Raw genomic sequence first — 12,495 nt, forward strand, 5'->3', positions numbered from 1 at the left:
TTACATTGTAAAAGTTACAAATATTCTGCCGTACAAGGATAGTGCTGCTATAATTAATATAGTTAATCTAACTAAATTTGACTCTATATGAGTTCAGTGATTCAGGTCAAATGATTGTGAAATAATGATTATGTTAAAACACAACCAACACCATCAGATCACCTTTTCTATTTGTTCATCTGGCTGTTATAACTCATGTACAGCAGTCAAACGAAACTTAAAGTTAATAATTAAAGGGGCAAGAGCCCAACTAAAACACACACTGATCTCCACAATGGTGACTTTAATTATGGTTTTCTCCTTCAGTGATTCTGCTTGTTAACACCAGGTGTCTTCAATGTTGGCAATAAAATATATTTTGTAAATTTTACTCATTTTAAATGGTTAACTTTTAAGGAATTAATTTGATTAATTATTACTCAATTATAATTTGTTCAATTTAATTACTTTTACAATTAATTACTAATTGAAATAGCCCGAGTAAAGATTACAAGCACTTTCTGTGTGGAAAAAGTTGCCTAGCTTTTTTTAAGTAAATGTCACTCCACATTTTTTTCAGTGTATGTTACAATTTTAAAATATGTAGGCTAGGCTATTATAGGCTATTATAGTTTGGATTATTTTTTATAATATCCAATAATCATAATAAATTGCAATTTCAACTATTTCTGAAGTGCTTCTTTTATAAAGAACACCGCTTTCTCACATAAACAGCCCCTGCACAAGAGAATAATTGATTCTCGAGCCATTGATATCAACCAATTCAGCACCATCGCCACGGACAGCACCCGGTAACGTCGCACGTAAGAAGGTATATCTTCAGCAGCTTCCTAAGGTATGGTTCGGGGAACACACTTAGGAACATAAACAACTTTGGTAAGATATATCTTTCGAGCTTTCTTAGCGCGCTAAGAGTGAGCGTTATCGGGAAACCGGGCCCTGAGGCTTTGGAAAAGGGCTTAAGAGTTTCTAATGCAATATCTACTCGAGAGACATCCTTCAGAAACAAGGAAATGTCATCGGCTAACTATTAGGGTGATAAGTCCTTGACACATCAGGGTTGGAGAAAGCCAAGCTCTTTCAAGGCTCTCCATAAAAACAAAATAACAAAACATAATAACAAAAAAGGAGCTACGTTCTTCCTAAATGCTTTACCATCCATTCCTGGATACTTCAAATAATTTATGGCATCAATAATTTCTTCTAATCTGAGAGGATTCTCTGATATTAGAATCCTCTATGCTAAACTGCTTTATGTTGGGCAAGGACTCAAAAAACTCAGTAGTAGATTGTTGACAAAAATTAGAGGTGTAAAGATAACTTTTTAAGTAAATTAAAAATTAAGTAAAGATAAATTTGCAATGATTTTGGGGTCCTCAGCAATATCACCATTAATAACGGCCTTCTCGCCCTCTTCAAGCCATTTTGTTTGAGATCATATAAGGTCTCCTTCAGCCATTCTTTTGTAAATTTCCTCTAATTTAAGTTTCTGCTCAGTCAGTTCTGTTTTTTTTTTTTCATTTCAGAAATTTCCTCTACTTTTTTGCAAGATGGAAATTTTACCAAAAATGTTATCCTCACCAATTTTCCTAATTTTTGCCAGTTCACTACAATATATATATATATATATTTTTTTTTTTTGTTGCTTTATTCCAACAAGATGAGATTAGTATTTATAATTATCTCATTATGTTGTAGTATTATTATAATAATTATTCATTTTCCAGTATGCTCATTTATTTAAGTTTATTTAAGTTTTACAAAGATTTAAAGGGAATACTTAGAGCCTTGTGGTCTGAAAATGGATAAAGTATTATATCGGTGATAATATTTTCTAAATACTTGTGATGGGTGAGATTTTCTACATGCATCAAGAAAAAACTCCTCCTTTCTCTTGAAGCTCATGAATTCTCAGATTCCTGTGCGAATAGCCTACCAACAAGGTTAGTCGTCTCTCTTGTTCCTTAGCACACTTGACAGCTTGTTTCAGTTGATATTCTGCATCAGTAACTCTGTCTTTCAAGGCATTGATGTCGGTGCAAATAAACTCAATTGTTTCCTTTAGTTTGATGATTTGTTTCGTGACTTTCTCTTTCATTTCATTAAATATGCTCGATTTTTATTCCTCCAGCTTCTCCAGTACACCTGATGTGTTCTGCACCAGCCGAGAATGTTCTGAGATCTGTGCGAGTATGACCATTGTGTGTCTGTCTACAATGCTACGCTGCTTGAGGGCTCGAGACATGGAGTTTCAGGGAGAGATGGAAATTCTTCCTCCACCAGCATAAATGAATCTTGATCAGTGTCTTGTTTGAGATAATCATGCAAGTTGTCTGAAATCAGATCACTGGAAGGGATCTTCATAAAGTTTTGGCCAGCTGCATGCATTAGAGTTAGCTATCTTTCAAAGTCTTCATTGCAACAATGTTACAAGTCAATTTAAGTATTTGGGAATGCAGAGCTGATCAAAACACGTGCAGTCAAGGAGCCATCTTGGAACCTCCCCAAAATGCTAATTTTCCCATGTGTTATCTTGATTTTTTTATTTAATCCATTACATAGACTCAATTTTCATCATATGTGGAGGCTGAAATCAATAAAACATTCCTTTGGTTCCATTTCTAGACATTTTCCAAAATGAAACTTAAAATGAACATATTGCTGACTTCATTTAAAACAGTGGTTCTCAACCTCTCCTGCAGGGACCCCCTGACAAGCCATGTTTCTGTTTTAACCCTGAAATGGCACACCTGATTCAATTAATGAGTAGTTATTAGAGTAGGAAGAATAGGAATTAGTCAATTAATCAATTAGTCAACTACTCATTAAGCCTTTAATTAATTGAATCAGGTGTGCCATTTCAGGGTTAAAACAGAAACATGGCCTGTCAGGGGGTCCCTGCAGGAGAGGTTGAGAACCACTGATTTAAAACATAGTATACTCACATGGAGTAGGGGAGTATTCATTCTGTGACGTCTCAGAGCCTTGTCCTGAATAAGATGAAATAAAGCAGAATAAAAAGTCACAATCACAAAACTGTAAACGGTAAACATTGAAAGAGACCCTTCTAAAGGAACATGATGTTTGGTTTCATTTTCTAATTGAGCATCAAATGTAGTGAACTGGACTGTAGAACATTTACCAGCAGCACATCTCTTCCTCCATATGATGAGTGCAGTTACGATGAGAGCAGCCACACACATTAACACCAGCACACTGATAACTACAGACTGACTGACGGATCCTCCTGGGTCATATTTATCTGTATCTGAAATTGTGGTGAGTAAAAAAAAAAAACAGGAAAATAAATACAAAAGCTGAAGATGTACTGAAATAGTTTTTATTTTTATTAAATCTATGTTGTTGATATCAAAAAAGGCATTTAGTTTGTTTGCTTGCTGGTTTGGGCATTTTTATTTACCAAATATAATGTTCAGTTTGTTGTCCAGATTGAGGTGCTTCATTGTACAGTTGTAATCATGTCCTTCACGTAGTTCTTCATCGCTGATCACTAAACTCTTCCTCATCTGGTAAGTTCCGTCTCCGTTGGGCAGAATCTGTCCTCCTGTGATCTGATCATCATCCACAGGCTGATCGTCTCTGAACAGGGTCAGGTTAATGTGACGGGGGTAAAAGCCAGTGGCCAGACAGCTGATCTGAAGCCCTTGAGAGTCTGGGAGTTTCTTCTTCATGAGTCTGACTCTGGGTTTCACTACAGAGAATAATGAGAAGTGTTACTGTTGTTAAACTGTTATTTATTAACAATCAGTTATTTATTTATGGTTCTCATGTTTCATAACGCATTCAGAGGCACGCATTTTCTGTCAGTACTGCTGTCTGGGTCATATTTGTTGATCAAACTTTTTTTTCTATCTTAATTATACTGAAGTTTATCAGGTTGATTCTCTCACCTTTTCTCATCACATTGTTCTTTTCCAAATACAGGAACCTCTGCAAAGTTTTAATGCAAATAGGATGATAAACATTTTCATATAGAAACTGTATATGAAGCTGTTTTACTTGGTCCCATGATATTATCCATGGCTTCTCCATATGGATATCGTTTTTTTCCGGGTCATAGGTGAACTCCTCTATACATTGCCCATCAAAAGCATCCCAGGAATGAAGTGGACCTGGTTTATCATCATTCAATAGTTCACATCCAGCAAGTCTCTGATATACATGTACACCTTCAAATAAAATATATATATATGTATATATATTTTATTAGTCCTCACTCTGACACTGACACAATGTAAAATGTACTGAACTGAGAATGAATATTCTGGACTTTATGATTACCCTCTTAAAGTCTTGCATCAAATAATTTATTTTTTAATAAAATAAATAAAACACATAGAAGCTACATCTGTCATTAAATGATTTGTTAATGATGATAATGTATAGTTCTCACCATTTGTGTGATTGAGGTGTTCATTAGCATAAAAATTACGAGTTTTCATGCCATGATACATGTCTTGAAATACAACACCAGCATCACTTTTCTCCTCATCATAGTATTTTGAATCACTGTTAGTGCGATAGACAGGTTTCCATGTGGTTGAGTCATAATATACTATTTCCAGATCATCCAACATCAGCACAACACTGAACTCAGGAAATGGTGTCTGTCCAACTATATATGTTGCCAAAGCCATCAGTGAGTGAGAACCTGTGGATACACAAGGACAAGAAATATTAGAACAGATTAGTCAAATTAGACCATAATTCCATTAAATTAAATTCAAAAACTTTAGACCATAACATATGACTACATTTCATTCCAGACTTATCTTCCTCTGGCATTATAACTGAAGAAGAAATTTTAACTTTAAGATGTGTGTGACCATCATATGACAATAGAAGAGTGTTGGTACGTGAAAGGAGGTCAAGGATAAAATTTGATGAACAAGTCTAATAATGTTCCACATATGGTTGAAAACACCATCATTGGCCTAGAGACATTCTGAGAGTTGAGTCTATAAAAGAGGAAAAATGCCCTCCCCTCACTGTCACTCTGTGTGACTGTATGACTGCTGACCTTTTCTTGAAAGAAAATAAACCTCAAAGACAATTAGTGTAGGCCTATTTATCTCTTATTCAGAATTGTTTGTTTATTTGTCACAACAATATACATGTGATACATATATTGCATCAGTACACAGTATTTATAAATTGTCAAGTTAATTAGAAAAGTTGTCATCCACATTAAAATATTCGAGAAGGTTCCTCTGAACCTTGTACTTGATGTGGAACAGTGAAACAGAGGCAAAAATAGGCAGGATGAATCAAGAGAGATTTGGATGGTGGATGCAGCATTTTTAACCATGATAACAGGTGAAAGAATTCATAAACAATATTAACAGGCATAGCAGAGACCAGCTAATTTGAGTCAGAGTCCAGGCAAAGTCCATAGTTGAGTTTATGACAAGACCATGATACTTGAACACTAACAATATTTTAAAAAAAGCAGCAGGCAGCCATTGTACAATTTTACAATTCACATAAAAAATATGAATATTTCACACCTATTAACAATTGTTCACCAGACAGACACATTATTATAACCTAAGATCTTCCTAAACTTCCTAACTCAATATTTCTCCTTTTCTGTATGTCAAAAAATAAAAAATAAAAATAAAAAAATCTGAAAACCTATCCAACATTCACAGACAAAATAGGAAAATTTAAACGTTAAAGGGATAGGTCACCCACATATGAACTCTGTTTACATTTAGGCTACTCACCCTCCAAACTTGAATGAGTTTCAAAAGAAGACATTTAAAAAACAAGTTTCAAGTTTCAAGTCATGTTTTTCAAGTAATCATCTTATTTAACTATAAATAATAAATTACAATGAAATAAGAAATGATACATTTGCCCTCCTAGTGTAAACAACTGTTAGGTAAACATCACAATTAAGGGAATACAGTCAACCACATTCATGCTGACCTAAGCTATTTAAACAGAGTTTATAGGTTTATATATACAAACACTAAAAACCATTTGTCTACAACCATCGACATCAAGTGGTTTTTTTTTTTATGAAACAAAAATTATATAAAAGTATATAGTATTTATCTTATTTTTAAGATCGTTTGTAAATGTGTCTGGTATCATCAGCTTTCAGTTATTTTTAACTGTACAACAGCTCGTTTTGCAGTTTAATATTGCAAACTGGTAGGGGAGAGCGGGGCACAACCTAACGCTTTTTGATTTTCTCAGTTTGTAAATCTATAGGGTTCAGAGTATTTATTTTTTCCAACATTAATTTCACACGTCTAGTACAATTATGTGGTTTTGTTTTATTAATACAGTGTAAACTTTTTTCTTGATATACCCCGAAATAATGGCAGGGAAATGTGACAACATGCCCCATAGGTGGCCTACATTATATGTGAGGGGCACATTGTAACATGACCATATGACAGCTTAAAATGAAATGCTATCTGATCTAATCAATATGTATATATATATATATATATATATATATATATATATATATATATATATATATATATATATATATATAGGCCTATACAAGACAAACTAAAATATTTTCTCAATAAAATAAAATTATGAACTTTTTCATATAAAACAATGGCATTTTTTTAATAATTAAAAATAAAACGGAAAACACAGCTATACAACATAGTTCAAAACATAATAATAATTAATAATTTCTGAACATTGACTCTCAGTCTCTATTCACATTTTTCTCAAGTTTTCTCAGTAGAATTCATAAAAGTATAACAAAATAGCATATTTCTAATAGGGCACATTGTAACGCAGTGTTACAACATGCCACACCTGCACAACTGGGATTAGTGTTTTCTGCTAGTTAGCAAAGCATTAAAGAATCATCAATCGTTAAATAACATATTGGAGATAATAGCAGATTTGAAATTTTAAATAAACACCAAAAATAGACATGAAAAATTAACATAAGTCAGAAATTTACTTTTGCTATGGTTAAATAAATGTTCAGTGATACCTTCCAAAGATTATGAATTTTGGCGCAATTTCTTAATATGGCAACTAGTAAATATGCCTACACTAAGTTTCGTCATGCTAGCATGTGTGGGAGTATTTACAACTAGCCCCGCGTTAGTTTGAGCCCCGCTCTCCCGCTATTTCTTAACATATTATATGTATTGTTGTAATTATAAACACACTTGTTTGTAGCACAAATAGTTTTACTTTACTCACACACAATAGAAAATAGCTTACTTCCGCGTTGCAAAGGTGATAGGAAAGCATTAAATTAACTTACCTGCATTGACAACTGTCAAGCATGACAGCATATACACAACCTTGAACATTCTTTAAATTAACGAATCCAGGTGTTATGGATCATCTCTGAAAAAAAAAAAAAAAAAAAAAATGAGCACGCGCTTGTCCCTTCTTAACACGATCCCAAGTCAATGCAACATCGGTCTTCAGACAAACAGGTGTTATAGCCTATATGTTCTTTGATAATTATCGTGAAATGTTCTTCCTCAAGACGTGTTAACTCTGTTTCGTTTTATTTTGAATTTCACTTCTGTGTGGGTGGTAGGCTAGCCAACCTGAGGCGCATGATTTTGCTGTAATAAAGTTATGAATATGATTTATGAGTGTCATATAGGCTAGGCCTATATCACGCGTGGGTTGTGCTTGGGTCAGAGTGTTGGCGAATGGCGATAAACATTGTTGAATCCTATACAAGAGACTGTTTGGTAATACTTTACAACACTGAGGTTTCATTTATTAATGTATTGACTAACATGAACTAACCATGATCAATAGGCTATATTTGTAGGCTTGCCATAATCTGTAATCTAACGTTATTGTTATAAAAATACAGCTCTATTCATTGTTTGTTCATGTATTAACAAATATGCATAGCCTACAACTATTTTTAAATAATGTAGCCTATTAAATGTTGAAATTAACATTAACAAAGATGAATAAGCCTAAATGCTGTAGATATGTGCTGTTCATTATTAGTTAATGTTAACAAATGTAGCCTAGTAATGTTAACTTATGAAACCTCATTGTAAAACATAAAGATCTAAAACAAGATCTAGATAAACTTAATTCTGTTAATTAGGATTTTTATGGGCTATAGGACTATGGGAGAAGACCTTTTTTATTTAGGCTTAACCCTCCCTCCTTTTTAATTTACTTATTTATTATTTTATTTATTATTATTATTGTTATTATTATTATTTGTTGTTTAAATAATATTACTTGACTTCCTTATTAGGGATTATGTGTAATTATGAGTTTGATATAAATATGTGAATTTTAATAAAAAAAAATAATAATTATTATTTTTTTTTTCTCTCTCTCTTTTTTTCCTTTTTTCAGCTGTAAAAGTGTCTATGTACTTATTGGTTATTTTTCTAATTGTTTTTTTTTTAATGTGTTGGTGGTGGGTATTATCACAAAAGGGAAAAAAATGAAAGGAAAAGAAAGTAGAAGGAAAAATAAGGAAAAATAATTGGGGAAAATATTATGTCTTTAAATAAAATGTCCAATTTGTGTTTGAATTGAAAGACATAATAAAGTATATTAAATATATATTGTAATGGGGTAAATCAAATGTAGGCTAATATACTGCAGGCCAATTACTAAGCTCAGATTCATCTTACCAGTTAAAATGTAGTCTGTTTTTTTTTTTGTTTTTTTTTTTAAATTTTGTGATTTTAACTTCTGCTTTAAAAAGCTTTTTTTTTATTTTTTATTTTTAGATTGTAATGTTCTAATGATCTTTTAATAACCATAAAATGTACTACAGCTGCCAAACAAAACCAGAGAGAAATGTATTCATATATTTTAAAACAATCTAATTAAATATTGGGCACAAAACATTCAGCTAGTAAGAAAAGAAAACATTTAGGATATATATGTGTATGTACAGTATATGTAGGCTATATATGTATAAACTTTGTAGGCTACAATGATACATTTTGCAAGACCTACAAACTGTCATAATTCACGAAGCGGAAGCAAAGGTGCAAGTCAAACTCTTTATTGGTAGGTATAAAGACAAAACTCGGGTGGGCTAGTGGCGCAGGGACAAGATGGTCAGCGTGCTGGTGAAGAGTGGTGACGGTGAATCCAGTGCAGGTGAACATCCAGACGAGACGAAAACCACGAAGACACCGAACAGGAAACTCGAACCAGGAACAGGACTGTAGACGGCACACGATGAACACACACTGAGGACACCAAACAACGATCTGACAAAGAGAGGAGAGTGCGATGAGTCTTTATAGGTGAATGAATTGGCAGCAGCTGGTGCGGGGAATGAGATCAGCTGGCGCGCTGATCAGCTGAACGAGTGGTAACGCCCACACACACACACATCCACACACACAGAACAACAAATACATGAGACACGTAGAAAACAGTGAATTCATGAACCGTGACAGTACCCCCCCTCCTAGGAACGCCTCCTGGGGACAGGCAGATTAATACAAGAACGAAACACGGGTTTTATTTTTGGAAACATGGAAGGCGGGATGAATCCTCCTGTACACTGGAGGGAGTTTGAGGCGGACTGCCACCGGGCTAATGATCTTGGTGACAGTGAACGGGCCAATAAATTTGGGAGCAAGTTTATTAGAGACGGAACGGAGAGGAATGTTCTTGGTAGAAAGCCACACTTTTTGACCAACGACGTATACGGGAGGCCTAGACCGGTGGCGATCAGCTTTGGCCTTGGTGCGCGCTCCCACTTGGAGTAGAGTCTCGCGGGCTCTAGTCCAAGTGCGATGACACCTCTGGACGAAAGCATGAGCGGAGGGGACCGCGACTTCGGATTCCAGACTAGGAAAAATTGGTGGCTGGTAACCTAGACTACACTCAAACGGAGATAGGCCCGTAGATGACACTGGTAACGAATTGTGGGCGTAATCCACCATTGACAGTTGTTGGCTCCATGAGGAAGGATTCTTGGAGACCAGACATCGCAACGTTCTCTCCAAATCCTGGTTGGCTCTCTCAGTTTGGCCATTGCTCTGGGGATGAAACCCTGAGGACAGACTAACAGTCGCACCCAGTAATCTACAAAACTCTGGCCAAAATTTGGACACGAATTGGGGTCCTCTGTCAGAAACCACGTCCATCGGGAGGCCATGTAACCGAAAGACGTGGTTAACGACTGTTAACGCTGTCTCCTTGGCTGAGGGCAATTTGGGCAAGGGAATGAAGTGGACCGCCTTCGAGAACCGGTCCACCACGGTCAAAACTACCGTGTTACCCTGAGAGGGTGGGAGGGCGGTGACAAAATCTAGTGCGATATGGGACCAGGGTCTCGAAGGGATCGGCAGCGGTTGAAGGAGCCCATCTGGGGGTCGATTGGAAGTCTTACCAGTGGCACAAACTGAGCAAGCTAAAACAAAACTGTGAAAGTCGCGAGCCATACGTGGCCACCAAAATCGTTGACTAAAGATGTAGTGCGACTGACTCCTAGATGTCAAGCCACATTGGAAGTGGTTTCAGTGTGGTTGCCGGATACGATGAGTGTGATGGGTCCAGTGGTGAATGAAATGGTGGGGAGAGCTTGGCCGTTGAGAGCGTGAACTGCGATAGTACGGGTGAGGGGTAGAAGGGGAGCTTGAATCTTGAGTGCAAATGTGTAGTCCATGAAGTTACCCTCTGCCCCGGAGTCCAGTAGTGCTCGACAGTCGTGAGTGTGGGCTGACCATCTTAGTCTTACCGGGAGGAGCGTAGATGTTGATGAGGTCTTCTCAGCGGAGATCCCACCCGACAGTAGCCTCAGATTTACTGCCGGGCTTGTCCCTTTTACCGGGCAGTTATAAGCAAAATGTCCTGCCAAGCCACAGTAAAGGCAAAGGCCCTGGGATCTCCGCCTTTCCTTCTCCTCCCGGGAAAGCCGAGCTCGCCCGACCTGCATGGGCTCGTGATCGTGGACGGGGCTGACCGCGTCCCCGTCGCTGGCTCGCAAAGTCTCAGCCGCTCCAGAAACACGAGCGGGTAACATCCGACGTTCGACTCGGGAGAGTCGGGAATCCACACGAAGCGCCAGTTCGATCAACTCATTGAGTGTAGTGGGTAAGTCCAGAGCATAAATCTCTCTCTGGACGCGGTCAGCCAGCCCATGCAGGAACATATCCCACTGCGCCTCCTCGTTTCACTGACACTCTGCCGCCAAAGTCCGGAACTCGATAGAGTAATCAGATACAGATCCTTCGCCTTGCTTTTGAGGTCTGCAAGAATCCGTGACGCTTCTCTTCCCGGGACCGCACGGTCAAATACTCTTTTCATTTCGGCGGAGAGTGTCTGGAACGAGGCACAGCATGGATCTTGGTTCTCCCACACCGCCGTCCCCCATAGCGCTGCCCTCCCAGTCAGTAGTGTGAGCACAAACGCCACCTTGCTCTGTTCGGTGGCAAAAGTCCTGGGCTGCAGAGAAAAATGCATCGAACAGCGTGTTAGGAATGCTCTGCAATAGTTAGGCTCACCGTTGTATGGCTCGGGAACAGGTAGGCGGGGCTCTGACTGGGAGATGCTCTCTGGTGGTACAGGGGAAGCGGACGGTGTGGGTGGCGCAGTGGGAACTCGCAGATGTTGTAGTTGCTGGGTGAGCTCGGACACCTGCGCCACAAGAGTTTGAATAGCCCGACCCAACTCATTCATGTTCCTCTCCTGGGTATCCATCCGTGAAAAGCTGGATCTGATGAAATCCTCCAGCGAAGAAGAGTGTCCGCTTGCTGCTTCCATCGCTTGGTCAGATCGTTCTGTCATAATTCACGAAGCGGAAGCAAAGGTGCAAGTCAAACTCTTTATTGGTAGGTCTAAAGACAAAACAGTTCATAAAACTCGGGTGGGCTAGTGGCGCAGGGACAAGATGGTCAGCGTGCTGGTGAAGAGTGGTGACGGTGAATCCAGTGCAGGCGAACATCCAGATGAGACGAAAACCACGAAGACACCGAACAGGAAACTCGAACCAGGAACAGGACTGTAGACGGCACACGATGAACACACACTGAGGACACCAAACAACAATCTGACAAAGAGAGGAGAGTGCGATGAGTCTTTATAGGTGAATGAATTGGCAGCAGCTGGTGCAGGGAATGAGATCAGCTGGCGCGCTGATCAGCTGAACGAGCGGTAACGCCCACACACACACATCCACACACACAGAACAACAAATACACGAGACACGAAGAAAACAGTGAATTCATGAACCGTGACACAAACGTGTTCAGTTTTATTGTATAATATCAATTGTTTATGTTAATATATATATATATATATATATATATATATATACTGTATATATACAGCATTAACAAAAAAAAAATATATATATATACAGTGTTAACGTAAACATTTCATATACAACATAATTGAACACGTTTGTAGGTCTGTATTGTATGATTTATCATTGTAGCCTTATTTAAGTTGATTTTCTGTGTACAGTATTTATTTTTGGACTGATAGTGGTTAATAAAGTCAAATAATGGTATGCAAGAGAGTCAG

At 37.6% G+C, this 12,495-nt stretch overlaps 2 protein-coding genes across 2 annotated transcripts in view; both read right to left on the reverse strand.

Annotated features, from left to right (window-relative positions):
• Positions 1-12,495, reverse strand: part of LOC311065815 (DLA class I histocompatibility antigen, A9/A9 alpha chain-like) — a 484,454-nt gene that overhangs the window by 49,332 nt on the left and 422,627 nt on the right. The window lies entirely within an intron of this gene.
• On the reverse strand, positions 2,926-7,522 carry LOC311098512 (DLA class I histocompatibility antigen, A9/A9 alpha chain-like; the record flags this gene model as incomplete). The annotated part of the gene is made up of 6 exons (XM_084138746.1): positions 7,274-7,522; positions 4,415-4,672; positions 3,912-4,190; positions 3,422-3,712; positions 3,143-3,268; positions 2,926-2,990 (listed from the first exon to the last, which is right to left on the reverse strand). Exons 1-6 carry the CDS (start codon positions 7,320-7,322, stop codon positions 2,926-2,928), a joined length of 1,068 nt encoding a protein of 355 aa, XP_083994872.1. The 5' UTR covers positions 7,323-7,522.

This window comes from Abramis brama, assembly GCF_963993115.1.
Source record: "Abramis brama genome assembly, chromosome: 16".
NCBI lineage: Eukaryota > Metazoa > Chordata > Actinopteri > Cypriniformes > Leuciscidae > Abramis > Abramis brama.